The 26,948-nt window shown below is 43.5% G+C and overlaps 1 protein-coding gene and 1 long non-coding RNA gene across 6 annotated transcripts; one reads left to right on the forward strand and one right to left on the reverse strand.

The window, feature by feature from the left end:
• The first annotated feature begins 1,394 nt into the window (after nt 1-1,394).
• LOC132877834 (tripartite motif-containing protein 16-like) lies at nt 1,395-8,411 on the forward strand. Its single transcript, XM_060913621.1, has 6 exons — nt 1,395-2,083; nt 4,268-4,363; nt 4,534-4,767; nt 4,900-5,071; nt 5,270-5,323; nt 5,422-8,411. The coding sequence occupies exons 1-6, from the start codon at nt 1,484-1,486 to the stop codon at nt 5,991-5,993; spliced, it is 1,728 nt and encodes a 575-aa protein (XP_060769604.1). The 5' UTR covers nt 1,395-1,483; the 3' UTR covers nt 5,994-8,411.
• LOC132879550 (uncharacterized) lies at nt 2,388-18,438 on the reverse strand. 5 transcript variants are annotated; one of them, XR_009653843.1, is made up of 7 exons: nt 18,177-18,438; nt 16,181-16,311; nt 15,848-15,955; nt 15,461-15,578; nt 14,955-15,103; nt 3,947-4,011; nt 2,388-3,846 (listed from the first exon to the last, which is right to left on the reverse strand). It is a non-coding gene; the product is annotated as an uncharacterized LOC132879550 (long non-coding RNA). The 5 variants fall into 5 exon arrangements; XR_009653842.1 differs by having other exon boundaries at nt 10,467-15,103; XR_009653845.1 differs by lacking the exon at nt 14,955-15,103 and having other exon boundaries at nt 18,329-18,438.
• Between the last annotated feature and the right edge of the window lie 8,510 nt (nt 18,439-26,948).

Here is a 26,948-nt window from a genome sequence, read left to right on the forward strand (position 1 = left end):
ATAATGATGCAAATACTGCCCATTGTGTAGTTATGATTGTCTTTAGGCTTGCCATCCTTCCACTTGCAAGTAGTAAGTGATATGCGCTGGGATCACACACACAGCGGCTCAGTCCCGAATCGTGGCTTGTGCACTTCACTCGCGCGCTCTGTGAGCTGCGCAGGGCCGGAGTGCACACCCTCCAGAGGGCACTCGCTGTTCAGGGCAGAGTGATTTGGAGCGCAGGATGCCTGCGGAGCCGAGCGTATCCGTGTATTGGCGTTGCTGTGTGCACGCAAATCGTGTATTGGTGTTGCTGTGTGCACACTAATCGTTTTAAAAACGTTAATCTGATGATCCGCTGATACTGTCTAATGTAAACATGCGCATAGACACAGACAACCATTCACACTCACATTCACACCTACGGTCAATTTAGAGTCACCAGTTAACCTAACCTGCATGTCTTTGGACTGTGGGGGAAACCGGAGCACCCGGAGGAAACCCACGCGGACACGGGGAGAACATGCAAACTCCACACAGAAAGGCCCTCACCGGCCACGGGGCTCGAACCCGGACCTTCTTACTGTGAACTCTCGGACAAGTTTACAGAGCTCTCAGTAGATCTGCACCCTCATATATTTCAGAAACCCTCACACACACTGTTCTAAATCAGGGTTTTAGGTCACTAAGTGGTTTGTTTATCTTCATTTGTGTGGAAAAACTGTAAAAAAGAGATTTGTAGTATCAGTAGTAATATTACATCATTATGGGTTGTAGATACAAACTGCAAAATAACACACGTCTTGTTTGTAGCCGTTTTAGAAATAAATGAATGGTCATTTTGGCTTGACAGATATCAGCTCTTATTCTTTATTAGATATTAATTTCATTAAACATCAGAGAGTCATAGGTCCTGGGTTCGAGCCCCGTGGCCGGCGAGGGCCTTTCTGTGTGGAGTTTGCATGTTCTCCCCGTGTCCGCGTGGGTTTCCTCCGGGTGCTCCGGTTTCCCCCACAGTCCAAAGACATGCAGGTTAGGTTAACTGGTGACTCTCAATTGACCGTAGGTGTGAATGGTTGTTTGTCTTTGTGTGTCAGCCCTGTGATGACCTGGTGACTTGTCCAGGGTGAACCCCGCCTCTCGCCCATAGTCAGCTGGGATAGGCTCCAGCTTACCCACGACCCTGCACAGGATAAGCGGTTATGGATGGGCTTCAGTGTTTCCTGAAGCTTCATCTGGCCATCATTATCCGTGTGTATTTCATGAAATTAATCCTAATCAGTGCGGTTATATTTCTGTACTGAAGAGAGATGAAATGGTTAATAGAGGAGTGTTCGTGATCTCTCTGTGTTTGTGCTCCTCCTCTCTCTCTCTCTCTCTCTCTTTCTCTTTCTCTCTCCCCTCTATCACATACACACAGACACACACACACACAGAAGAAGGAAGTCACTCCTTTCAGACAACACAAAACTGATCTCTTTCTCATTGCGATTTCAGGAAAATGGCCGAGGCCAGTATTTCAGTAGATCAGCTTTCTCAGGACCAGTTCAGGTGCCCACTGTGTCTGGATCTCCTGAAGGATGCGGTGGCTATCTCCTGTGGTCACAGTTTCTGTAAGGTGTGTATTAATGGCCACTGGGATCAGGAGGATCAGAAGGGTGTCTACAGCTGTCCTCAGTGCAGAGACACTTTCACTCCAAGGCCTGTTCTATCCAGAAACAACATGCTGGATGAAGTGGTGGAGAAAGTGAAGAAGACAGAAGTCCAAGCTGCTTCTCCTGCTCACTGTTATGCTGGACCTGAAGATGTGGAGTGTGATTTCTGCACCGGGAGAAAGCACAAAGCTGTCAAGTCCTGTCTGATGTGTTTGGCTTCATTTTGTGAAACTCATCTGAAACCTCATCTTGAAGACCCTACTTTGAAAAAACACACATTAATTGAAGCCTCAGCAAAACTCCAAGAGAAGATCTGCTCTGAACATCACAAGCTGATTGAGATCTACTGTCGTACTGATCAAACCTGCATCTGTTATTTGTGTATGATGGAAAATCACAAAGGTCACGACACCGTCACAGCCGCAGCAGAAAGAGCTGAGAGACAGGTGAGAACTAGAAATCTTTCCAGAATTAAATCATCTTAATTATAGTTTCCCATCTAGAAACAGGTGCTTTAGTCAGTGATATGATTTGAAGTTTTATTTCAATGTGTGTCTCAATCAGAAGGATTCTGTAAAAGCTGATTAAAATTGTATGTGTTCTGGTGAACAGAGTGTTAAATTTATCTTCAGTGATGGTCGTAATCTGGTCAAACCAGTTAGTGAACATGTCAGCCAACGCCTGTGACAGGGCGAGGCAGGTGAAAACACAAACACTTTTTTTTTTTACTTTTTATGATCCTTTATTTTTTACAAAAGTAGCATTACATAATAAAATGTATGTGAATTAATAAATAAATATTTAATAAAGCATTTTAAATAAATTCGGTTAAATATAACAGTGCACAGTGTGAGTTAAGTTATTGCAGTGATTCTGCAATGCAGGTTTTGTGTAAAACAAAGTTCTTCTTCCACTACCGAGCACAGAGCCTCCTCACAACACCACACTGTCTGAAACATTTCCATATCACCCATACTCTTAAAAAAATTAAAATCAATCAAAACTCTGTAATTAGTTAGTCTGGACAGAATTCTCTCAGGGTCACAGTCTGTGTTTTGTGCCATTTTGTTTTTTCTACTTCAGTAGATTGCCATTTTGGCCTGGCCAGGGTTAACAGTAACCAGCTGACACATGGATTTGTTTCTCCGGACATATTTAAAACCAAAAATAAAAAGCTGAAAGGTAAAATTCATATCAAATGATCTTAAAATGTCCCCCAACCAATAAAACAGTGACTGCAACCCGAAGCAATGTAAAAAGACATAAACAGTTTCTCTCGGAGAACAAAAGGGACACTCTTGGGTGACCTCAGGGTTTAAAATGGAGATAAAAGAATTCACAGACACTGTACAATGTAAAATCTTCCACCTCCAAATCAATCAGAAGGATTCTGTAAAAACTGATTAAAATTGTATGTGTTCTGGTTAACAGTGTTAAATCTCTCTTCGGTGAGAGTCGTAATCTGGTCAGACCAGTTACTCAACATTTCAACATTTCACACACGCAGAGAATATTTTGGCAAAACAAACAAACAAAGCTGTTATAATGAGCTCCACCCTTCTCGGAAGGCTTTTCACTAGATTTTGGGGCGTGGCGGTGGGGTTAGTGTTCATTCAGCTACAGTGGCGCTTGAAAGTTTGTGAACCCTTTAGAATTTTCTGTATTTCTGCATAAATATGATCTAAAACATCATCAGATTTTCACACAAGTCCAAAAAGTAGATAAGGAGAACCCAGTTAAACAAATGAGACAAAAATATTATACTTGGTCATTTATTTATTGAGGAAAATGATCCAATATTATATATCTGTGAGTGGCAAAAGTATGTGAACCTTTGCTTTCAGTATCTGGTGTGACCCCCTTGTGCAGCAATAACTGCAACTAAACGTTTGCGGTAACTGTTGATCAGTCCTGCACACCGACTTGGAGGAATTTTAGCCCGTTCCTCCATACAGAACAGCTTCAACTCTGGGATGTTGGTGGGTTTCCTCACATGAACTGCTCGCTTCAGGTCCTTCCATAACATTGTGATTGGATTCAGCGCTGCTCTTGCTCCTTGCGGAGGGTGATCAGGGCTTGGTACTGGCTTTCTTGGGTGGCAGCAAGGGCATAGGTGACATTCTTGAGTGGGGAGGACTCCACTGGTGGTTAACGTCAGTCTTCCTGGCTTTCGGCACCACTGTTATATGTCCCTGAGGTGGGTGGAATACTGAAGTGAAGACAGGCAGGAAATGGTGTTGAACACAGTCTCTTTTATTTGTCACTTTGGCTTTTCAGCTTTAACATTATGTCTTGTCACACATACATACATGTTCTCCAGTCGGGAGACGACCACCTCTTCACTCTCCCCCTCTTTTTCATGACTCTGTCATTCCTGCAAAACAGACACCCACACATCAGTTACCAACAGGTGAGATCACTTTGCCACTCACCTTCCCTGGCCCCGCCCTCTATTCACTAACTGGTGCTTGACCACACCCACACTGCCAAAAAACAACAAAAAACACACACACACACAATACATAACATTCACAGCTGTAAGAAACATGAATGTACTTTGAACTGACATTAATATGGAACCAGTTCGCTCGTACTGTATAAAAAGCTGAATGTATTTTATTTGTCCTCAGAGTGAGTTAAAGGAGGAGCAGATGAAATCCCAGCAGAGAATCCAGGAGAAGCAGAAGAAGGTGCAGGAGCTGAAACAGGCTGTGAACACTATAAAGGTGAGCAGTGAGCAGAGACAGAGCTGCTCCTAGAAACACACACAACATGGACAACGAGTAATTTACAGTCCCAGTAAGAGAGGGAATGATAGATGAGCTTTACATCCTGTGTGTGTGTGTGTGTGTGTGTGTGTGTGTGTGTGTGTGTGTGTGTGTGTGTGTCCTAACAGCTCAGTGCACAGACAGCAGTGGAGGACAGTGAGAGGATCTTTACTGAGCTGATCAGCTCCATGGAGAAAAAGCGCTGGGAGGTGACGGAGCTGATCAGAGATCAGGAGAAGGCTGAACTGAGTCGAGCTGAACGACTCCTGGAGCAACTGGAGCAGGAGATTGCTGATCTTCAGAGGAGAGTCACTGAGCTGGAGCAGCTTTCACACACACACGATCACATCCATTTCCTCCAGGTAACACTCACTGTCTGATCTACAGAGCCAGCTGTTCCTCACACACTCTCTAAAACACCTCTCATTAAGGGAACAATAAATGTCCCTGTCTGACATCACAAGTGGGTTTTACATTTCATTTGCTTTCTGTAGGTTTTAGCTTCTGGACGTCAGTCTCCTCAACTTATCGGACCAGATTTTCGCACATCCAGTGTCACTGTCCATCAACATCTCTCATTTGATGGAGTGAGGAATTCTCTCTCAGATCTGAAAAAGAGACTCGAGGAATTCTGTGAGGAGGAATTCAACAAAATCCCTCCACATGGTAAGAGGAGCTGTTCCTGCTGGAGAAACACAGTGATGTGTTATTTCTTAGCGATGCTCCTGCTTTCTTTTCTGCAGACACTTTATTCACCCGACACTTTGAACTAAAACACTGATTTAAAATGAATAAACTGACTGGATCACTTTAAACTCTTTCCATCTTTTACACAAACTCATGTTTCCATTTTTCTCTCCACAGCTGCAGCATTTCAGATCATTTCAGGACCACAGAGCAGAGAAGAGTTTCTGAAATGTACATCTAACACAAACACACACTTCACATAAATATATTGTGTGAATTAAACCCAACATGTTCACATTGTTCAGTTTGGTTTTTCTCTTTTATTTTAGATTTCCGTTATCTGACTCTGGATCCCAACACGGCACATCGTCACCTCATTCTGTCTGAGAAGAACAGAGCGGTGAATGACAGTGGGAGAGAGCAGCGTTTCTCTGATCATCCAGAGAGATTTGATTCCTGGGAGCAGGTGTTGTGTAAGGAGAGTGTGTGTGGACGCTGTTACTGGGAGGTGGAGTGGAGCGGTGATGGTGGTGTGTCCATAGCAGTCTCATATAAAGGCATCAGCAGGAAAGGACGGGTTAATGAGTGTGGGTTTGGAGGCAACAATCAGTCCTGGAGTTTGCGGTGTGCTTCTTCTTCTTCTTCTTCTTCTCTCTCTTTCTATCACGACAACATTAAGACTGATCTCAGAGTTCCATCAGCCTCCAGAATAGGAGTGTATGTGGATCACAGTGCAGGAACTCTGTCCTTCTACAGCGTCTCTTACACAATGAAGCTCCTCCACAGAGTCCACACCACATTCACTCAGCCTCTATACGCTGGATTTGGGGTCTACAAAGTTTCTGGGTTCGCGTTCTACTGGTCTCCTGGTTCTACAGTGAGATTGTGTGATCGAGAATAAAAGTGTGTAGTGTTTTCTGTAAAATTCCTGCATGTTGCCACGTTGTTGCTCAGTCGTCTGCTTCACTAGAACACAATCCAGCTGCACAAAAACACTCATTTTAATATTTAAGTTAAAACGTATAATGTTTTATTATTATTATTCGTCACATGCACACTTCAAGTACAGTGAAATTCATCCTCTGCATTTAACCCATCTGAAGCAGTGAACACACTCACACCCAGAGCAGTGGGCAGCCCAGAGCACCCGGGGAGCAGTCAGGGGTTCGGTACCTTGCTCAAGGGCACCTCAGCCCAAGGCCGCCCCACGTCAACCTAACTGCATATCTTTGGACTGTGGGGGAAACTGGAGCACCCAGAGGAAACCCATGCAGACATGGGGAGAACATGCAAAGTCCAGACAGAAAGGCCCTCACCGGCCACTGGGTTCGAACCCAGAACCTTCTTGCTGTGAGGCGACCGTGCTAACCACTACACCACCATAAATGTATAATAATTAAAGGTAGACTGCCTTTCAGATTTTTCTAATTTAGGCCATAAAAAGAATTTTCCCTGACACCCAATTATTTTTTTAGTGGACTGAAAGCTACTGAATTCGACACTCAGACTTCAAATTTTATTACTTTTTTCCCCTAAAAGAACAATTAATGAATTTAGAGCCACGTGGCCCTAAATTCTCCGCCATTTTTTTCTTGCCTCACCGTGACCTTATCCAACATGTTATGTCGTGCATGAGGTGGTGGGGTTTCCCCATTGTGGGATACAAATTTGTACCCTGAGAGAACAATGGAGGACCGACCATAGTAACGGAAAGTGGGAAGAAAAAACTCTGTATTGTGAAGGAAAGGAAACGCAGGACCAAAATAATAAATGTCAGCAAACACAAAAATCAAAAAGATGAATGTAACGGCTTCGCTGATCTAGTGGACACTGAAACAGGCAGGCGGGATCAATGTCACTTTCGTTTTTATTTTTTAAACTGTCACTTAACACAAAACATGCTTTTCAGCAGTTTCAAAATAAACTGTGTCACTGCACCGATGTGATTTCAGCCAGGGACAGAGATTCACACTGCACACACACACCACCTTCACCGGGCTCGTGCTCCACTCACCAACTGGCACTTGGCCACGCCCCCCACCACAGTGAAAAAGAACCGTATACTGTCTTGCTCAACAAAATAAACTGCGCAGTATGATCGTGAATCGAGAGGTTGTTCACCAGAAGTTGTGCAATATACAGTAGGTGTATAGTCTAATTACACACATTTTCGCTCAGCGGTCTTCACCATCGCAATGATAAACAAAGAATCTTCTATGTAAACTATCTAATGCACAGGAATAATATTTACATTGTGAAATCACGACATACTTTTCATTATGACTAACGAATATTGACTAGAACACGCTCAGTGTTTATTGTTTATTGCACATACAAGAACAAAATTGGCTTAACAAAATATACCAAATACTAAGACATGCAGGGGAGGCCTGAAACTTGATGGTTTTTCAAGAGCCTCCTCTTATTAAGATAAAAATGACAATATTAAGGTCAACTTATATAAAGCATAAAAAAGTTAATAATTAAAGTAATTGATCAATAGATAGCCGGGGAAACAAACATATAATTTGCTACAAGCAAATACATGAATTCATGGTAAAATAACAATGATGACATCGATTTGCTGAGTAAAATGATAGGAATAAGCTTCAGATCAACTTACTGAACAAAACTAAAATTAAGCATGAAAACATCGTCAATTATGAACAATTAATCGATCACAAGGATTTGGAAAGAGATCAGTGTAATTTTGTAGCTGGATTATTCAAGATTTCCTTTAGCAGTTGCTTCTTGAAAAGGGGCAGCGACGTACTGTTTTGTAATTTTTTTTTTAGACTATTCCATCCAAAGGGTTCTCTATACATTAAACTAAACTGTCGCTGATTAGATTTGGTTCGAATCGGTCTTAAGTTATTGGACTGTCTTGTGTTGTGTTTGAGGATATCTGAGTTATATATAATGCTATCTCTGTAATGTGCTGGTAAATATCAACTTCCACAGATGATTTTGTGAACAAAAAGACTAATCTGTAATTTGTTAATGTTGTATATTGTTAATATTTTTAAGTCATGAAACTAATTTGTTCAAGGGAATGTATATGACACATTTGAAGTGATCCTAATAAAGCGTTTCTGTAGTAAGAGCAGTGGCTTTAACGTTGTTGGATAAGTGCTTGCCCATATAATATTACAGTATGTTCGGTACGGGCAAATCTAGGTGTAGTATAGAATCATAATTTTTGTGAAAGTAAATTTCCAACCTTTCATATTATTCCGATATTTTTGTCTATCTTTTTGCTAATGAGCTCAACATGATTTTTCCATGCAAGTTTTTCATCTATTAAAACACCTAAGAAGCGTGTCTGTGTATGTTGTCAATATATATTTTGGCATTTTTATTACAGTGTTTTTTACTTTTTCCCGCAAAGATGATAAAATTTGTTTTTTTAAATATATTTAAGGACAGTTTGTTTGCTCAAAACCACTTATTTGCCCCACTCATTTCAGAATTCATGGAGCTAACTCGGACATCAAATTTTCAGTGGGACATAAACAGGTTTGTATTGCCTGCAAATACTAAAGTAAACAGTTTTTTTTGGATACAAATGCTAAGTTATTTACAGTGGTGCTTGAAAGTTTGTGAACCCTTTAGAATTTTCTACATTCCTGCATAAATCTGACCTAAAACATCTTTAGATCTTCACACAAGTCCTAAAAGTAGATAAAGAGAACCCAGTCAAACAAATGAGACAAAAATATTATACTTGGTCATTTATTTATTGAGAGAAATGATCCAATATTACATATCTGTGAGTGGCAAAAGTATGTGAACCTCTAGGGTTAGCAGTTAATTTGAAGGTGAAATTAGAGTCAGGTGTTTTCAATCAATGGGACAACAATCAGGTGTGAGTGGGCACCCTGTTTTATTTAAAGAACAGGGATCTATCAAAGTCTGATCTTCACAACACATGTTTGTGGGAGTGTATCATGGCATGAACAAAGGAGATTCCTGAGGACCTCAGAAAAAGTGTTGTTGATGCTCATCAGGCTGGAAAAGGTTACAAAACCATCTCTAAAGAGTTTGGACTCCACCAATCCACAGTCAGACAGATTATGTACAAATGGTGGAAATTCAAGACCATTGTTACCCTCCCTAGGAGTGGTCGACCAACAAAGATCACTCCAAGAGCAAGGCGTGTGATAGTCAGCGAGGTCACAAAGGACCCCAGGTTAACTTCTAAGCAACTGAAGGCCTCTCTCACATTGGTTAATGTTCATGAGTCCACCATCAGGAGAACACTGAACAACAATGGTGTGCATGGCAGGGTTGCAAGGAAAAAGCCACGGCTCTCCAAAAAGAACATTGCTGCTCATCTGCAGTTTGCTAAAGATCATGTGGACAAGTCAGAAGGCTATTGGAAAAATGTTTTGTGGACAGATAAGACCAAAATAGAATTTTTTGGTTTAAATGAGAAGTGTTATGTTTGGAGAAAGGAAAACACTGCATTCCAGCATAAGAACCTTATCCTATCTGTGAAACATGGTGGTGGTAGTATCATGGTTTGGGCCTGTTTTGCTATATCTGGGCCAGGACGGCTTGCCATCATTGATGGAACAATGCATCCTGAATTATAGCGGTGAATTCTAAAGGGAAATGTCAGGACCAGGACATCTGTCCATGAACTGAACCTCAAGAGAAGGTGGGTCATGCAGCAAGACAATGACCCTAAGCACTTTTTTTAATTTTTTTTTTTACCTTAAGCACTTTATTTTAACTTTATTCTTAAAGAAGAATAAATTTAATGTTTTGGAATGTCCAAGTCAAAGTCCTGACCTTAATCCACTGGAAATGTTGTGGAAGGACTTGAAGCGAGCAGTTCCTGTGAGGAAACCCACCAACATCCCAGAGTTGAAGCTGTTCTGTACGGAGGAATGGGCTAAAATTCCTCCAAGCCGGTGTGCAGGACTGATCAACAGTTACCGCAAATGTTTAGTTGCAGTTATTGCTGCACAAGGGGGTCACAACAGATACTGAAAGCAAAGGTTCACATACTTTTGCCACTCACAGATATATAATATTGGATCATTTTCCTCAATAAATAAATGACCAAGTATAATATTTTTGTCTCGTTTGTTTAACTGAGTTCTCTTTATCTACTTTTAGGACTTGTGTGAAAATCTGATGATGTTTAAGGTCATATTTAGATTAGATTAGGTATAACTTTATTGATCCCCTTGGGAGGGTTCCCTCAGGGAAATTAAAATTTCAGGAGCATCATTATAGGATAAACAGAGAATAGAATAGAAAAAACAGAACTTTTTCTTTCGATTACGTTCATTATGTCTTATATTAAATATAGTTAGTTTTTGTTTTTTTCTTTTTTATCAGACATCTAATTTTTGGGTTTGTTTACCTGACATGTTTCGACGTACAACTTCCGTCTTCCTCAGAGTGTCACCGGATGTTATTGGTGACGCATCTTTTATCAGCTGCTGTTTCTGAAGGCGTGGCCTTCCTGTCTGGTTTGACAGGTCGGTCACGCCTTATACTGTCTGTTCGTCCCCTGCAAGATGTCACTCCAGCTATGGGAGAGCATGTATGCTCCCTCATCCCGGTTGATGGTCCTCGAGCTTCGCTTACGGATCTCCATGGCCTCCCTGATCCAGCGCTGATGTTTGTTATCTTCTGTGCGGATGACTCTGGCATTCCCCCAGTCCATAATGTGATTTTCCCTTTTGCAATGATCTGTTATAGCTGACATAATTTTCCTGTTGTGCCTTTTCTTTTATTGTTCGGGTTTGTCTTGTAGCTGTCTCCTTTTCGCACTCTTTCTTATGTTCATTTTTTCTTGTGTTGAAACTCCTTCCTGTCTCCCCAATATAAGTTTTATTGCATAATTGACATGGAATCTCATATATGGTGTTGCATCTGTTGTCCGGATGTATTCTGTCTTTGGGATGAACCAGGATCTGACGGAGTGTTGTGTGTGGTTTGACAGGTGTGTTAATGTTGTGTTTCCTCATTACTCTTTGAATGCGTTCAGTTATTCCCCTAATGTACGGTAATGTAACTACTCCCCTGTGTTCTTGTTTGTTAGTTTGTTTTTTCTCTTTCTTCTGTGTTTTGTTGTTCTTAACCTGTTCCGCCCCTTTGGATATTGCCCATTGTGGATATTGACATGCCTTCAGTGCGTGTTGTATATGTTGTTCCTCCTGTTCTTTGTCCTGTGGATCTGTAATTATTGCTGTGCGTTCATGTAATGTTCTAACTACGGATATTTTGTGCATTATGGGGTGTTCGGAAGTCCAGTTTAAATATTGGTCGGTATGTGTGGGTTTTCTGTGTACTTTTATTTTGATGTCCCCATCTTCTGTGTGTTGTATTTTTAAATCCAAATTTAAAAATTACTGCGGCCTGTCGGTGAGGTAGCTGGAGATCCAGGTGACCAGGCAGGGGTCCACTCGCATCCTGTTCAGTTTGTCCTGAAGCATAAGGGTCTGGATGGTGTTGAAGGCACTCGAGAAGTCCAAGAAAAGGATCCTCGCTGTGCCATTTCCCTTATCCAGATGCGAGTGGGCTGGGTGTAGCAGATAGAGGATGGCGTCTTCCACACCAACACCTGCCCGGTATGCAAACTGCAGACAGTCCTGGAAATGTTGCACCTGGGGTCTGAGGAGGCTGAGGAAGAGCCGCTCCAACGTCTTCATCAGATGTGAAGTGAGTGCCACTGGTCGGAAGTCATTCAGCTCGCTGGGTCGGTTCTTCTTGGGAACTGGAACAATACATGATGTCTTTCAGAGGGTGGGTACTCTCCCTAGCAGCAGGCTGAGGTTGAAGATGCATTGGACTGGTTCACCCAGCTCAGCAGTGCAGGTCTTCAGTAGTCGGGGACACACCTTGTCCAGGCCTGCTGCTTTATGGGGTGAAGCTTCTTCAGTTGGCCTCTGACCTTGTCTGCAGTAATGCATGGAAGAGTCTGTGTTGAGGTGGGGGGAGGGGGAGGAGGGGGCTGCTATGATGACTGGGGGGAGGTGTGTTGAGGGAAGAAGGAGAGCTGGCTGCAGTGAGGGGGAGGGTGGGGGGTTGAAACGGTTGAAAAATTCATTCAGCTCGTTCGCCCTCTCCACTGTCCCCTCAATGACTCTGGCCTTTGTGTTGTGGCCTGTGATGGTTTTCACACCTTCCCAGACCTCCCTCATGCTCTTCTCCTTCAGCTTCTGCTCCACCTTTCTCCTGTAGCTGTCCTTAGCTTCCCTCACACAGCGTTTCACCTCCTGCTGTGCTGCTTTCATTGCCTCCCTGTCCCTGCTCCTGAAGGCGGCCTTCTTCCTGTTGAGGACAGCTTTGACTTCCTGTGTTACCCTTGGCTTGTTATTAGGGTAACACCGTACAGTCTTAGCGGGGGAGACCACGTCTGCATAGAAGTAGAGCTAATCCATCAGACAGTGTGTCAGCCCCTCTATGCCCTCACAGTGTGGGCTAAGCAGCACATCCCAGTCCATGGTGTCATAACAGTCTCTGAGGGCATCTTCCATTTCAGGGGACCACCTCCTGATGGAGCTAGTTGTTGCAGGCTGCCTTTGGACCAGGGGGGTGTACTTTGACTGTAGAAGAACCAGGTTGTGGTCAGACTTCCCTCGTGGAGGGATGGGTGTGACTCTGTATGCATCCCTCACATTAGCATACAGCAAGTCAATGGTTCTGTTGTTCCTAGTTGGACAATCCACAGCCTGGTAAAAAGCAGCCAAAGTAGAGTCCAAGGAAGCGTGATTAAAGTCCCCAGAAATGATGATAAATGCCTCAGGGTGCTGTGTCTGCAGCCTTGCTGTGACAGAGTGAATCCTCTCACATGCAGCAGCTGCGTCTGCCCTTGGAAGGATGGTGTTTTCATGTTTCTATTTTTCTCTCCACAGCTGCAGCAGTTCAGATCATTTCAGGACCAGAACCACAGAGCAGAGAAGAGTTTCTGAAATGTGCATCTAACCCACACACTTCACATAAATATATTGTGTGAATTAAACTTAACATGTTCACATTGTTCAGTTTGTTTTTCTCTACAGTGTCTTAAATATGTGTTTGTGAAAATCACTGTAAACCTACAACTGACTTTTTCCTCCAAAAAACATCTCTTTTAATGTCATATATTGTCTGTGTGAATAATGATGATAAATCTGTCTCTGTGAACCGGACCTGTCTGTGATTCTTTCCATTTTCAATAAAATAAAGCAACAAATCCAATACAGTTCTCTGGTCTGATTGGTCAGAAGGTGTTGATTAATTTTCCGTAACAGCTCTGACAGTGGTGCATGTTCATCCCATCCAGTTTTAAAACATGTCAAGAAAGCAGTCCAGGATTCATTCTGGTATTTTTTAACACCTGTTACTTTGGAGAGATCAGAAGCAGATTAAAATTTTAATACGAGGGGAAGTCAAAAAGTTTTAAGACAAGCTGAAAAAAAATCTTTGTTCATGAAAATAAAGTTATTTCTCGACATATCCTCCATTTAAGTCTAAACCCTTCTGCAAGTGGTGTTTCCATCAGAGAATTCCTTCTTTGTAGAATTCTGGGGGATGTTTTTCACAGGCGGCACGGTGGTGTAGTGGTTAGCACTATCGCCTCACAGCAAGAAGGTCTGGGTTCGAGCCCCATGGCCGGCGAGGGCCTTTCTGTGTGGAGTTTGCATGTTCTCCCCGTGTCCGCGTGGGTTTCCTCCGGGTGCTCCGGTTTCCCCCACAGTCCAAAGACATGCAGGTTAGGTTAACTGGTGACTCTAAATTGACCGTAGGCGTGAATGTGAGTGTGAATGGTTGTCTATGTGTAGGCCCTGTGATGACCTGGCGACTTGTCCAGGGTGTACCCCACCTTTCGCCCGTAGTCAGCTGGGATAGGCTCCAGCTTGCCTGCGACCCTGTAGAACAGGATAAAGTGGCTAGAGATAATGAGATGAGATGTTTTTCACACCTTTTGAAATTATAACATCTGTCTGAGAACTTTCGACTTGCCCTCATATTTATGTTTCAGAAACCTGGTTAGCTGTTCAAACATACGCTCAACGTGTCACAGTTTGCTTTGAGCAGTTTAGCAGTTAAACAGCTTCAGCAGTTGCTTCGTGCAGACTGCAAAAGTTTTGACATTCTTTTCATGACGGAGAGCTGGCTGAGAGACAGGCTCATGGGCGGGACTGATGGCGACTGCAGCGAGGCACTCATTGCTTCCGTATATGAGTTATTCTGCAGAGGGCTGGAGCGCTGAATAAAACTCACAGATATGAACAGAACATTGGCGGCACGGTGGTAGTGGTTAGCATGGTCGCCTCAGAGCAGGAAGGTTCTGGGTTCGAGCCCAGTGGCCGGCGGGGCCCTTTCTGTGTGGAGTTTGCATGTTCTCCCCATGTCTGTGTGGGTTTCCTCTGGGTGTTCCGGTTTCCCCCACAGTCCAAAGACATGCGGTTAGGTTAATATGGGACGGCCTTGGGCTGAGGTGCCCTTGAGCGAGGCACCGAACTCCCAACTGCTCCCCAGGTGCTGTTAGCATGGCTGTTCACTGCTCTGGGTATGTGTGTGCGCTCATTGCTCCCATGTGTGTGCATGTGTGTGTTCACTGCTTGAGATGGGTTAAATGCAGAGAGGAAATTTCACAAGTGTGTGATGAATTAAGCTTCTTTCTTTCTTTCTTTCTTTCTTTCTTTCTTTCTTTCTTTCTTTCTTTCTTTCATAACACGGTTGAGTTTACTAAGAAAGTGAAGTCAACACACATGCATTAACAGATGATATGGGCAAGATCTCAGTCAGGTTTCTGATCGCACCACTTTCTCAACATTAGCATGTCTAATATAGTTCTAATCCCATGTCGGATCTCCTACTCTAACATCTATCATCACACCAGCATTTAACAAAATACCTTCGTCAAAAGAACCATCTCCAAGGAAAGGTCTAGACTGAGGTTGACCCTCCATTCATCCTGATCAATTGTCAATGAAAGGCTGCACGTAGTATCCCAATCCGTGACTGTTCATGCATTCGTGAGGAGTTTTATTCTGGGACAGACGACTTCCACCCATGGAACACACATTTACACAAAATTACACAAGCAGAGGATCAATAACTGAGTGGAGTACTGAAAAATTAACTGATCCTGTGACTTTGTAAGATTTATAGCATCCAGTTTTATGCGCCGTGAGTCAGACTCGTGAACCTCCTACAATGAGAAGCACTCAAAATAGGGTTTACCTTACACACACATTACAACAGTCACTTCCAGTTAGTTCTGAGAAACATCAGCAAAACGACTTATACTTTTAAAACATACCTCAAAACACAATTGGGACAAACAGATGTGTATAAGGAGGAAAAGAAATTCCAGAAAATCAACATTCTTCAAAATATCGATATTTAGAATATACTTACGAACGTATCTTTATATCAGCCTGGTTTGATGAACTGCTGTGCACCAGCCTGTGTATTGTCTAGATGATTATATGATTAATAGTTTGACCAGCAGGTTTCTCGAGTGAACAAGTGAAGCCTGAAGAAATGAACCATTTCAACGCAATTAGCTGGAAAGCTTCAGTGTTTCATGAAGCTTCATCTGTCCATCATTGTTTAAAGTTATTCATTTACAGTAAAAATGAATGATTATCTCTAATGGAATTAAAACCCAGACATTCTAACTGATACGGTCTCAGATTTGCAAATTTCTAACATTTCACACAACTCAATTTGTATGAAAATTTAATGATGTTCAGGTGTAGGGGTGGACTGATGGTGATTTAAGGGTGGGGCTAATATTTGTACCTTTCCTTAGGACTTCATTTAAAAGAAATTGAACAAAATCCAACGAGGTTAATTCTGTAAGGAGGAATTCAACGAAATCCATCCACATGGTACGTGGAGCTGTTCTTGCTGGAGAAACACAATATTTAGTGTTTACTTGCTCAGCAACAGCCATATGCCTTTATGCCCCGTTAAAAAATAAACTTGATTACTTGATCTGCATTACATTAGCATGAGGACTAGCTCAGAGGTTTATTTATTCCTGATTCATTTTTGTAGCCAGTTTGCTCCCCTGACCAAAATACTTTCACTAAAATACTGCTTAAAAATGTATTAATGAACGATCACCTTTACCTTTTTCCAACTTTGAGACAACCTTATGATGCTTTTGTCTTTATTTCTGTTTCTCTCCACGGCAGCAGCAGTTCAGCAGATGATTTCACCACCACAGCCAGAAAGCAGAGAAGGTTTTCTGAAATGTCCATCTGAAAACACACACACACACACACACACAAAACCCCCACACAAATTTTCTTCGAGACTGACGTCAGGAAATGAAATTGAGTTAAATGCATCACAATTTATCCTGTATAAACACTCACTCCAGCATTACAACGATAATAATGATTCTTTTATAATTTGGTAACAATTCTGTGCAGCACCTCATAAAGCTCAAATTATCTAATTTGCAAGTTTCAGTTTTCATACAACACATTAAGTTCCATTTTGTGGCTCAGGAACACTTCTGAAAACCATCGTCTGTGAAAACAGTTCATCACTGCATCCACAAATCCCAGTTAAAACCAGATACAAACACCATCCAGAAACACTGCCGCCTTCTCTGGCCCTGAGCTCTTTTACTTTATTGGACTGAGGCAAAGGGGAAAACTCTCCTCTAGTCTGACAAAGAGAAATTGGAAATTCTTTTTGGAAATCATGGACACCACATTCTACAGGCTAAAGAGGAGAGGGACCATCCGGCTTGTTATCAGTGCACAGTTTAAAAGCCAGCATCTGTGAGGGTATGAGGGGGCATTAGTGCACATGGCATGGGGAGCTTGTACATCTGGGAAGGCATCATTAATGCTGAATGAGATAAACATGTTTCAGAGCAACATGCTGCCATTAAGATGACATCTCTTTCAGGGAAGATCTTCCTTCTTTCAGCAAGATACACTGCAATCTGCACATATTACAACTGCATGGCTTCAGAGTAAAGGAGTTGGTGCTAAACTGGCCTGCTGCAGTCCAGACCTGTCTCCTACTGAAAACATCTGGTGCATTATGAAACGAAAAACATGACAAAAGGAGACCCCGAACTGTTGAGCAAATTAAATTGTACTGTATATCAGGGAAGAACGGGACAACATTTCACTTCCAAAACTACAGCACTTGGTCTCCTCAGTTCCCAAACGTTTATAGAGTGTTGTTAAAAGTAAAGGTGATACAACACAGTGGTACTGTAAACACACTCCTTTCTTGAAAAATGTTGCTAGCATTGAATTCAAAATGAGTGTATATTTTTCAAAAAACAATAAAATTTCACAGTTTCAACATTTGATATGTTGTCTTTGTACTATTTTCAATGAAATATAGCATTTCCATGATTTGCAAATCATCACATTCTGTTTTTATTTATATATTACAGTGTCCAAACTTTTTAAAAACGGGGTTATACATAATACCATCACCTTGTGCGAGTCTGACTCTCATTCGGCTGATGTGAGCACTTGATAATATTCCGATCCTGTTAGAGATTATCTGATAAATGTCAGGAAGGTTGTATTGTAGTTAGTGAACTGTTATTTAATTCAGCCGAGTTCAGAAAGAGTTCTGTACTAGAGCTGATTAAAATGCTGCAAATATATATTTTAAATATTGTTTATTCATTTTTAATACAACTAATCAATTCATGAAAAATAGTTGACAGACGAATTGAATATCAGAATAATCAGTAGTTGCAGCTCTACATTTTACTAAAATGGATTTGATTGGAAGTTTTAAATATAATTAAAGCACAGAAACAAGAATAATTGACTTGATATCCAGTGAAAAGGAAAACATGTTTTGTATCTTTAAGATTCATAAAGAGCTCATTGTAATGATAGAAATGAAAATGCAGGCAATAAAAGTTTGGAGATTTGTTTGTGCTTTATAGTGTTTTATAAACTCGGTTAAAGACTTTACTCCACTTCTGCTACTAATTTTCTCCTCATACACATTCACACTCATGGAAAACAACTGAAATAAAAATAATTAACACAAGATTCAGTTCATTCAGATTTATGAACTATATTATCTTTAGCAATAACTCCCAATACTAGTGACAGAGAGACTGTAAAATGTTCACCATGTAAAGCTACTGCACTCCATCATACATCACCATTCTACTCCCACAGGCTAACCGGTTAGCATTAGGCACCAACAAGCTTTAAACATCACTAATGTACCGAATACACACAAACACTCGACGCTACAGTGATTTTAACAGCACAGACTCACTAAAAGCTGCCAAAATTTACACAAAATCACCAAAAAATCTCCATTTTTAAAGCGTTTAAAGACAGAAAATGGCGCTGTGGCGCCTCACAGCCTCCTGCACGCGCACACACTGAAATCTCCTCAGGGAATGAAAGCGCGTGCATTTCTGCAGGTGCTGCGCGAGCCGCCCCACACCACTCACAGCCAGTCAGAGCGGGGGGGCGGGGCGGGGGCGGGGCTCTCCTCTCCTCTCTCCGCGCCAGACTTCTAATGAATCGCGCATGTGCAAAGCCGCCGCTATTTCCGCCCTGGCTGTAAATGTTTCTTCACTGTGACACTAAAATAAATCACTGCATTTTACTCACCCAGCCTCAGTCACTTCCTCACCTCGTCCACTGTGTGCGCGCCTCTGACATCAGCTAAACATCTGGCTCGCTCATCATGTCTCAGTCTGAACTGTACACTCAGAAATACAGAAAGCAGTGGGAATCAAACCCTGAACTCAAAGGCTCGCTGAAACAGTGTATTGGGGATGATACACGGGCATACTGCAGGGCTCTCAAGTTTTGAAGACAGGCAAGAGTGACATCCCGGCCCGGCCCGGCCCCCATAAGGGGGTCAGAGAGGGCGCGGGTTGGACGGGCCGTGGGAATGGGGGTGTTTCATTAATAATATTATAATTAGTTTTGTTGTTATTATTAATTGATCAAACTTGTGGAACAAAAGACTTGACACATGACACAATTTAACCAAATACAAAGTATTTATTCAAATTTTCTGTGCGTCTTCACAACAAGAATAACAGTTAACTCTATTTTCCCCTCACTTTTGATGTACACTACCGTTCAAAAGTTTGGGGTCACCCAGACAATTTTGTGTTTTCCATGAAAAGTCACACTTTTATTTACCACCATAAGTTGTAAAATGAATAGAAAATATAGTCAAGACATTTTTCTGGCCATTTTGAGCATTTAATCAACCCCACAAATGTGATGCTCCAGAAACTCAATCTGCTCAAAGGAAGGTCAGTTTTATAGCTTCTCTAAAGAGCTCAACTGTTTTCAGCTGTGCTAACATGATTGTACAAGGGTTTTCTAATCATCCATTAGCCTTCTGAGGCAATGAGCAAACACATTGTACCATTAGAACACTGGAGTGAGAGTTGCTGGAAATGGGCCTCTATACACCTATGGAGATATTGCACCAAAAACCAGACATTTGCAGCTAGAATAGTCATTTACCACATTAGCAATGTATAGAGTGGATTTCTGATTAGTTTAAAGTGATCTTCATTGAAAAGAACAGTGCTTTTCTTTCAAAAATAAGGACATTTCAAAGTGACCCCAAACTTTTGAACGGTAGTGTAGGTATATAACACTGGTGTGTGTGTGTGTGTGTGTGTGTGAAAGAGAGAATAGATAGAGAGAGATTATATGTAGTGAAAGTTCATTATGTCTACCTATTGAAACTATTCTTTAAATTCGTTTCTTAAGACAAGGATTTTTTAAAGATGTTACCTTGACAGTTTCGGCGATAAACTTCCGCCTTCTTCAAAACAGTCACCAGATGTCGAGTGGTGACGTGCCTTATCAGCTGATGTTACGCTACGAAAGCGTGCGCAGAGAACGATGAACCGGGATGAGGGAGCGTATGCGCTGTCGCACACCTGGAGCGCCGTCCTGGAGGAGCAACCTGACAGCAGGAGGCGTGAACTACCTGTCAAATTGGGCGGGACGTTCACGCCTCCGTAGCGTAACATCAGCTGATAAGGCACGTCACCACTCGACATCTGGTGACTGTTTTGAAGAAGGCGGAAGTTTATTGCCGAAACTGTCAAGGTAACATCTTAAAAAATCCTTGTCTTAAGAAACGAATTTAAAGAATAGAGAGAGATTATGATTGGTGTTTTTTATTGTACGTGTTGGTTGCCTTTTTGGACTCTTTTATCATTTTTGGTGTAGGCTTCCATTTAAAAAACAGTTTGGCTCTAGCCCAGCCATTTTGAGGGTCATAATGGAGGACAATATCCCGTCTAAAGCCAAGCTGTTGCGTGTCGCTGTTTTGTTTAGCCCGACCATTGAAAACACCCTCTCAGCATCGGCATTTGAATGCGGCAGAACTAAAACCAAGGTCGCAACCTTTGACAGCCTTCCAAATTGCTTCAAGCTAGTCACCTTTGAAAAAAGGAACCAAGGGCCTCTATTACTCAAATGTTTTCCTTTTATCGTAATTAATAATGAGCAAGTGATGTTGTCATCACTTGCTCATTATTAATTACGATAAAAGGAAAACATTTGAGTAATAGAGGCCCTTGGTTCCTTTTTTGTGATGTTGTTGTACCTCCTGTGGGTTCACCACCCACAGAGGTAGCAGTAGGGGTTTGGTGCAATGTGGATTGGGTGGCAGTCGAAGGCAGGGGCCTCGACGACCTGATCCCCGGACACAGCGGCTGGCTGTTGGGACATGGAATGTCACTTCGCTGGGGGGGAAGGAGCCTGAGCTTGTGCGGGAGGTTGAGAGGTACTGGCTAGAGATAGTCGGGCTCACCTCCACGCATAGCTTGGGCTCTGGAACCCAGCTCCTCGAGAAGGGCTGGACTTTCCACTTCTCTGGAGTCGCCCGTGGTGAGCGGCAGCGGGCTGGTGTGGGCTTGCTTATAGCTCCCCAGCTCAGCCGCCATGTGTTGGAGTTTACCCCAGTGAACGAGAGGGTCGCCTCTCTGCGCCTTCGGATTGGGGAGAGGGCTCTTGCTGTTGTTTGTGCCTACGGGCCAAATAGCAGTATAGAGTATCCGGCCTTCTTGGAGTCCCTGGGAGAGGTACTGAGGGGTGCTCAGACTGGGGACTCCATTGTGCTACTGGGGGACTTCAATGCTCACGTGGGCGACGACAGTGACACCTGGAGGGGCGTGGTTGGGAGGAACGGCCTCCCCGATCTGAACCCGAGTGGTGTTTTGTTATTGGACTTCTGTGCTAGTCACGGTTTGTCCATAACGAACACCATGTTCAAGCATAGGGGTGTCCATAAGTGCACGTGGCACCAGGACAACTTAGGTCGGAGGTCGATGATCGACTTTGTAGTCGTTTCATCTGATCTCCGGCCCTATGTCTTGGACACTCGGGTGAAGAGAGGGGCTGAGCTGTCAACTGATCACCACCTGGTGGTGAGTTGGATCCGCTGGCGGAGGAGGAAGCTGGACAGACCTGGCAGGCCCAAACGTATGGTGAGGGTCTGCTGGGAACGTCTGGCCGAGCACTCTGTTGGGGAGGTCTTTAACTCCCACCTCCGGGAGAGCTTTTCCCAGCTTCCGAGGGAGACGGGGGACATTGAGTCTGAGTGGACCATGTTCTCTACCTCCATTGTGGACGCAGCTGTTCGGAGCTGTGGCCGCAAGGTCTCCGGTGCCTGTCGTGGCGGCAATCCCCGAACCCGGTGGTGGACACCGGAAGTAAGGGATGCCGTCAAGCTGAAGAAGGAGTCCTATCGGGCCATGTTGACCTCCAGGACTCCTGAGGCAGCCGACGGGTATCGGCAGGCCAGGCGTGCTGCAGCTCGGGCAGTTGCGGAGGCAAAAACTCGGAACTGGGAGGAGTTCGGGGAGGCCATGGAGAAGGACTATCGGTCGGCCTCGAAGAAATTCTGGCAAACTGTCCGGCGCCTCAGGAGGGGGAAGCAGTACTCTGCCAACACTGTTTACAGTGCGGGTGGGGAGCTGTTGACCTCGACTGGGGACATTGTCGGGCGGTGGAAGGAATACTTTGAGGATCTCCTCAATCCCACCGTCATGTCTTCCACTGAGGAGACTGAGGCTGATGACTCAGAGGTGGACTCGTCCATTACCAAAGCCGAAGTCACTGAGGTGGTTTGCAAGCTCCTCGGTGGCAAGGCACCGGGGGTGGATGAGATCCGCCCTGAGTATCTCAAGTCTCTGGATGTTGTGGGGCTGTCTTGGTTGACACGCCTCTGCAGCATCGCGTGGCGGTCGGGGACAGTGCCTCTGGAGTGGCAGACTGGGGTGGTGGTCCCTCTTTTTAAGAAAGGGGACCGGAGAGTGTGCTCCAATTATAGGGGAATCACACTTCTCAGCCTCCCAGGGAAAGTTTACTCCAGGGTACTGGAGAGGAGAATTCGACCGATAGTCGAACCTCGGATCCAGGAGGAACAATGCGGTTTTCGTCCTGGTCGCGGAACACTGGACCAGCTCTATACCCTTCATAGGGTGCTCGAGGGTTCATGGGAGTTTGCCCAACCAGTCCACATGTGCTTTGTGGATCTGGAGAAGGCATTCGACCGTGTCCCCCGTGGTATTCTGTGGGGGGTGCTTTGGGAGTATGGGGTTCGGGGCTCTTTGCTAAGGGCTGTCCGGTCCCTGTACGAACGGAGCAGGAGTCTGGTTCGTATTGCCGGCAGTAAGTCAGACCTGTTCCCAGTGCATGTTGGACTCCGGCAGGGCTGCCCTTTGTCACCGGTTCTGTTCATAATTTTTATGGACAGAATTTCTAGGCGCAGCCAGGGGCCGGAAGGAATCCTGTTTGGGAACCACAGGATTTCATCTCTGCTTTTTGCGGATGATGTTGTCCTGTTGGCTTCTTCAAACCAGGACCTTCAGCATGCACTGGGGCGGTTTGCAGTCGAGTGTGAAGCGGCTGGGATGAGAATCAGCACCTCCAAGTCCGAGGCCATGGTTCTCGACCGGAAAAGGGTGGCTTGCCCTCTCCAGGTTGGTGGAGAAGTCCTGCCTCAAGTGGAGGAGTTTAAGTATCTCGGGATCTTGTTCACGAGTGAGGGAAGGATGGAGCGTGAGATCGACAGGCGGATCGGTGCAGCCTCCGCAGTGATGCGGTCGCTTTACCGGTCCGTCGTGGTGAAGAAGGAGCTGAGCCAAAAGGCGAAGCTCTCAATTTACCGGTCGATCTACGTTCCGACTCTCACCTATGGTCATGAGCTTTGGGTAATGACAGAAAGAACAAGATCGCGGATACAAGCGGCTGAAATGAGTTTCCTTCGCAGGGTGGCTGGGCGCTCCCTTAGAGATAGGGTGAGAAGCACAGTCACTCGGGAGGAGCTCGGAGTAGAGCCGCTGCTCCTCCACATCGAGAGGAACCAGCTGAGGTGGCTCGGGCATCTTTTTCGGATGCCTCCTGGACGCCTCCCTGGGGAGGTGTTCCAGGCATGTCCCCCCGGGAGGAGGCCCCGGGGAAGACCCAGGACACGCTGGAGGGACTATGTCTCTCGGCTGGCCTGGGAACGCCTCGGTGTTCTTCCCGAGGAGCTGGCCGAGGTATCTGGGGAAAGGGAAGTTTGGGCTTCCATGCTTAGACTGCTGCCTCCGCGACCCGGTCCTGGATAAGCGGAAGAAGACGAGACGAGACGAGACGAGACTTAAAGAGGGGTCACTAATCAAGACGTCAGCCTGGGCATGCCAGGTCTCATAATCAACTTCACCATTGGGCCTTGGGGTGCGGCCAGAAAAGGTGCGAAGCCTGGGGTGATGGAGAGAGTGTAGTGGGGCAGACTCAGTGTGGATGACATGCTCAACGATCATTCTCTGAATGTGTGGAGGGTTTACTACGCTATCATCCATGTGAACAGGGCTAGCTGGAACACTGGGAGAGGGTGTACTGGGAATGTGTGGACTTGACATGGCTTGGTGTGTCATTCTGGGATCACAGGTGGTAGTGGGTGAGCTACGATCAGTATCTTTGGCAACTTGCAGTTCACCTTGAAGTGCTTTGAGGAAGCCTGCAGTGTTACAACCTGCCACAGCCCTGAGTTCATACAAGTAGCGTTGGGCTAGTTGCTTTACTGCCTCCTCTTCATACATTCCTCTTATGGTCCTGACATGCCATGTCTCATTGGGGTCATGTGGGCTTGCTATCCTGCCTAACACTATGGGGTCAATTTTAGTGATGGACTTATTTGATGAATATTCTGTTAAAACTCTATCCTGCGGCTCATTCTCTTTATCTGGTATCCTAACAATTTTACTAATATTTCCATTAATTGAAAATACCTGCTCTATTTCTTCATTGGTGTAGATGTCTTCAATGCCTGTGGCAAAGAGGGATTTTTGTCCGTCTACACTAAAACAATCACAAAGATCCATTGCTTTGGGGTTGTGCTTAAGTTAAAAAGGTTAACTACTGTGTATTGTGGGTAGGCAGGGTTAAACTACGAAAAGCAATCCTCCTGGCTGGCTTGCCACTAATTATGTAACTCTGCCTACCTGGGTAGGCTTCTCGTTGCTATCTAATAAATCTAATGCATCTAATAGTCAACTGAGTTCTTATCCCTGGGTTCGAACAGGAGGACTGCAGTAGTGAACACTATTATATTATAGTATTACTGCCACACCACTCAATAACACAGACAACAACAATTAAGGTTTATATAAAATTATTCTGTATTGTTACATTTACCGCAGAAGAGGATCAATAGAAGTCAATATCTAAATCTAAAATGGATCTAGTTTCAGTGTGCAGAGGGAATTATTACGTGATGGGAAATGAATGTAAGGTGTGAAACAAAAGTACTACATGAATATCTGTAATGTGGAAGGAATACTGTGTAATATCTATATATAATATCAATGAATGCTATGTAGTGTTAAATAAATGGGGTGTGATGTTAAATGAGTGTGGTGAAATGTAAATTTAGTGTTGTGCAAAGCTAAATGGCAATCACCGTGAAATTAAGGCATTCGGTGTACCGGACCCAATATCAGGATATACAGTCAAGGAAGAAATATCAATCAGGTATAATAGGCACAAGACAATATAAAGTAATGATATAAAATATTTGCAGTCTATACAATCGTTAAACAGGCACAGAATAGTGTGAAATATATGGAAAATTCAAAATCTAAATCTACCCTTTGTTGGATCCAACAACCCCAAAAGCAAAAGGAATAAAAGGAAGATTGTCCTCTGAGATCTCAGGAAAAAAAAGAAAAGTGTCAAAACAAAGTATCAAAAGGGATGAAGAAAGTGTCTCAAAAAACCTATGCAGTTCTCTACTCCGAGTTCGTAAGTATCAGTCCACTCCTACCGCTCTCTTCAACATCAATCCTTCGAAGGCGAATTACAGTATGTGGCAGCGACGGAGTTAGTCCAGGACCAGGGCAGAATCCACAAGTCGTACGGCACTTGAAGGGGGGGAACCAGCCAGGATATCTTTCAATTACAAATGGAACAAAAATCTTCTGCGGGAACCAAAATCTTGGGGGATCACTATTGTCGTGTGGGTATGTTGTGTGGATGTGTTGGTGTGGTGTGTGTGTAATCAAAATCTATTTATTCATTTGATCGCTAAATCTATGCTTTATCCGTGGAATCAATGGGGTGTCTGGTCTGAGGAAAAAAAAGACAAACGCTAGCCTATGTGTTCGATGCTTACGTTCCTTATGGAGTGTCTATGAATACCCAACCACGGTCATAGCTAATACCTATGGGAATTCCCCAGGGAGCATCTGTAAATATCTCCCTACCCCCCAAAACAACTTAACAGCAAGGGGGTTATACACTATGGACAAGTGAAAGGAAGAGTTGATGTATGAAAAATCACTGACTGAATGTGGTGCAATAACTCATGGGGGTTACACAGTGATGAACTGTTTTCACAGACGATGGTTTTCAGAAGTGTTCCTGAGCCACAACGTGTAACTTCATGTGTTGTATGAAAACTGAAACTTGCAAAGTCGATAATTTGAGCTTTATGAGGTGCTGCACAGAATTGTTACCAAATTATAAAAGAATCATTATTATCGTTGTAATACTGTAGTGAGAGTTTATACAAGATAAATTGTGATACGTTTAACTCAATTTAATTTCCTGACATCAGTCTCGAAGAAAACTTGTGGGTTTTTTTTGTGTGTGTGTTTGTTTTTTCAGATGTACATTTCAGAAAATCTTCTCTGCTTTCTGGCTGTGGTGGTGAAATCATCTGCTGAACTGCTGCAGCTGTGGAGAGAAACAGAAATAAAGACAAAAGCATCATAAGTTTGTCAGCCAGCTCTCCCTCATGAAAAGAACGTCAACACTTTTGCAGTCCACTCGAAGCAACTGCTGAAGCTGTTTAACTGCTAAACTGCTCAGAGCAAGCTGTGACACATTGAGCATATGTTTGAACAGCTAACCAGGTTTCTGAAGCATAAATATGAGGGCAAGTCGAAAGTTCTCAGACAGATGTTATAATTTCAAAGTAACAGGTGTTAAAAAAATACCAGAATGAATCCTGGACTGCTTTCTTTACGTGTTTTAAAACAGGATGGGATGAACATGCGCCACTGTCAGAGCTGATGTTACGGAAAATTAATCAACACCTTCTGACCAATCAGAACAGAGAACTGTATTGGATTTGTTGCTTTATTTTCTTGAAAATGAAAAGGATCACAGACAGATCCAGTTCACAGAGACAGATTCATCATCATTATTCACACAGACAATATATGACAACATTAAAAGAGATGTTTTTTGGAGGAAAAAGTCAGTTGTAGGTTTACCGTGATTTTCACAAACACATATTTAAGACACTGTAGTTATTTCCCACAGATTAAATAATCTAAAAATATCCATCCAAAGTGGAGAAAAACCCTGTTGCGTATCAACACAGTGGCTTGCGGACATCCTGACCTCAGTATTAA

This window comes from Neoarius graeffei, chromosome 2, assembly GCF_027579695.1.
Source record: "Neoarius graeffei isolate fNeoGra1 chromosome 2, fNeoGra1.pri, whole genome shotgun sequence".
In the NCBI taxonomy this organism is placed as follows: domain Eukaryota; kingdom Metazoa; phylum Chordata; class Actinopteri; order Siluriformes; family Ariidae; genus Neoarius; species Neoarius graeffei.

Coding starts and splice junctions, on each gene's coding strand:
- LOC132877834 (XM_060913621.1), top strand. CDS start 1,484: ATGGCCGAGGCCAGTATTTCAGTAGATCAGCTTTCTCAGGACCAGTTC. Junction 4,768..4,899: donor ATCACATCCATTTCCTCCAG/GTAACACTCACT, acceptor TGCTTTCTGTAG/GTTTTAGCTTCTGGACGTCA. Junction 5,072..5,269: donor CAACAAAATCCCTCCACATG/GTAAGAGGAGCT, acceptor TTCTCTCCACAG/CTGCAGCATTTCAGATCATT.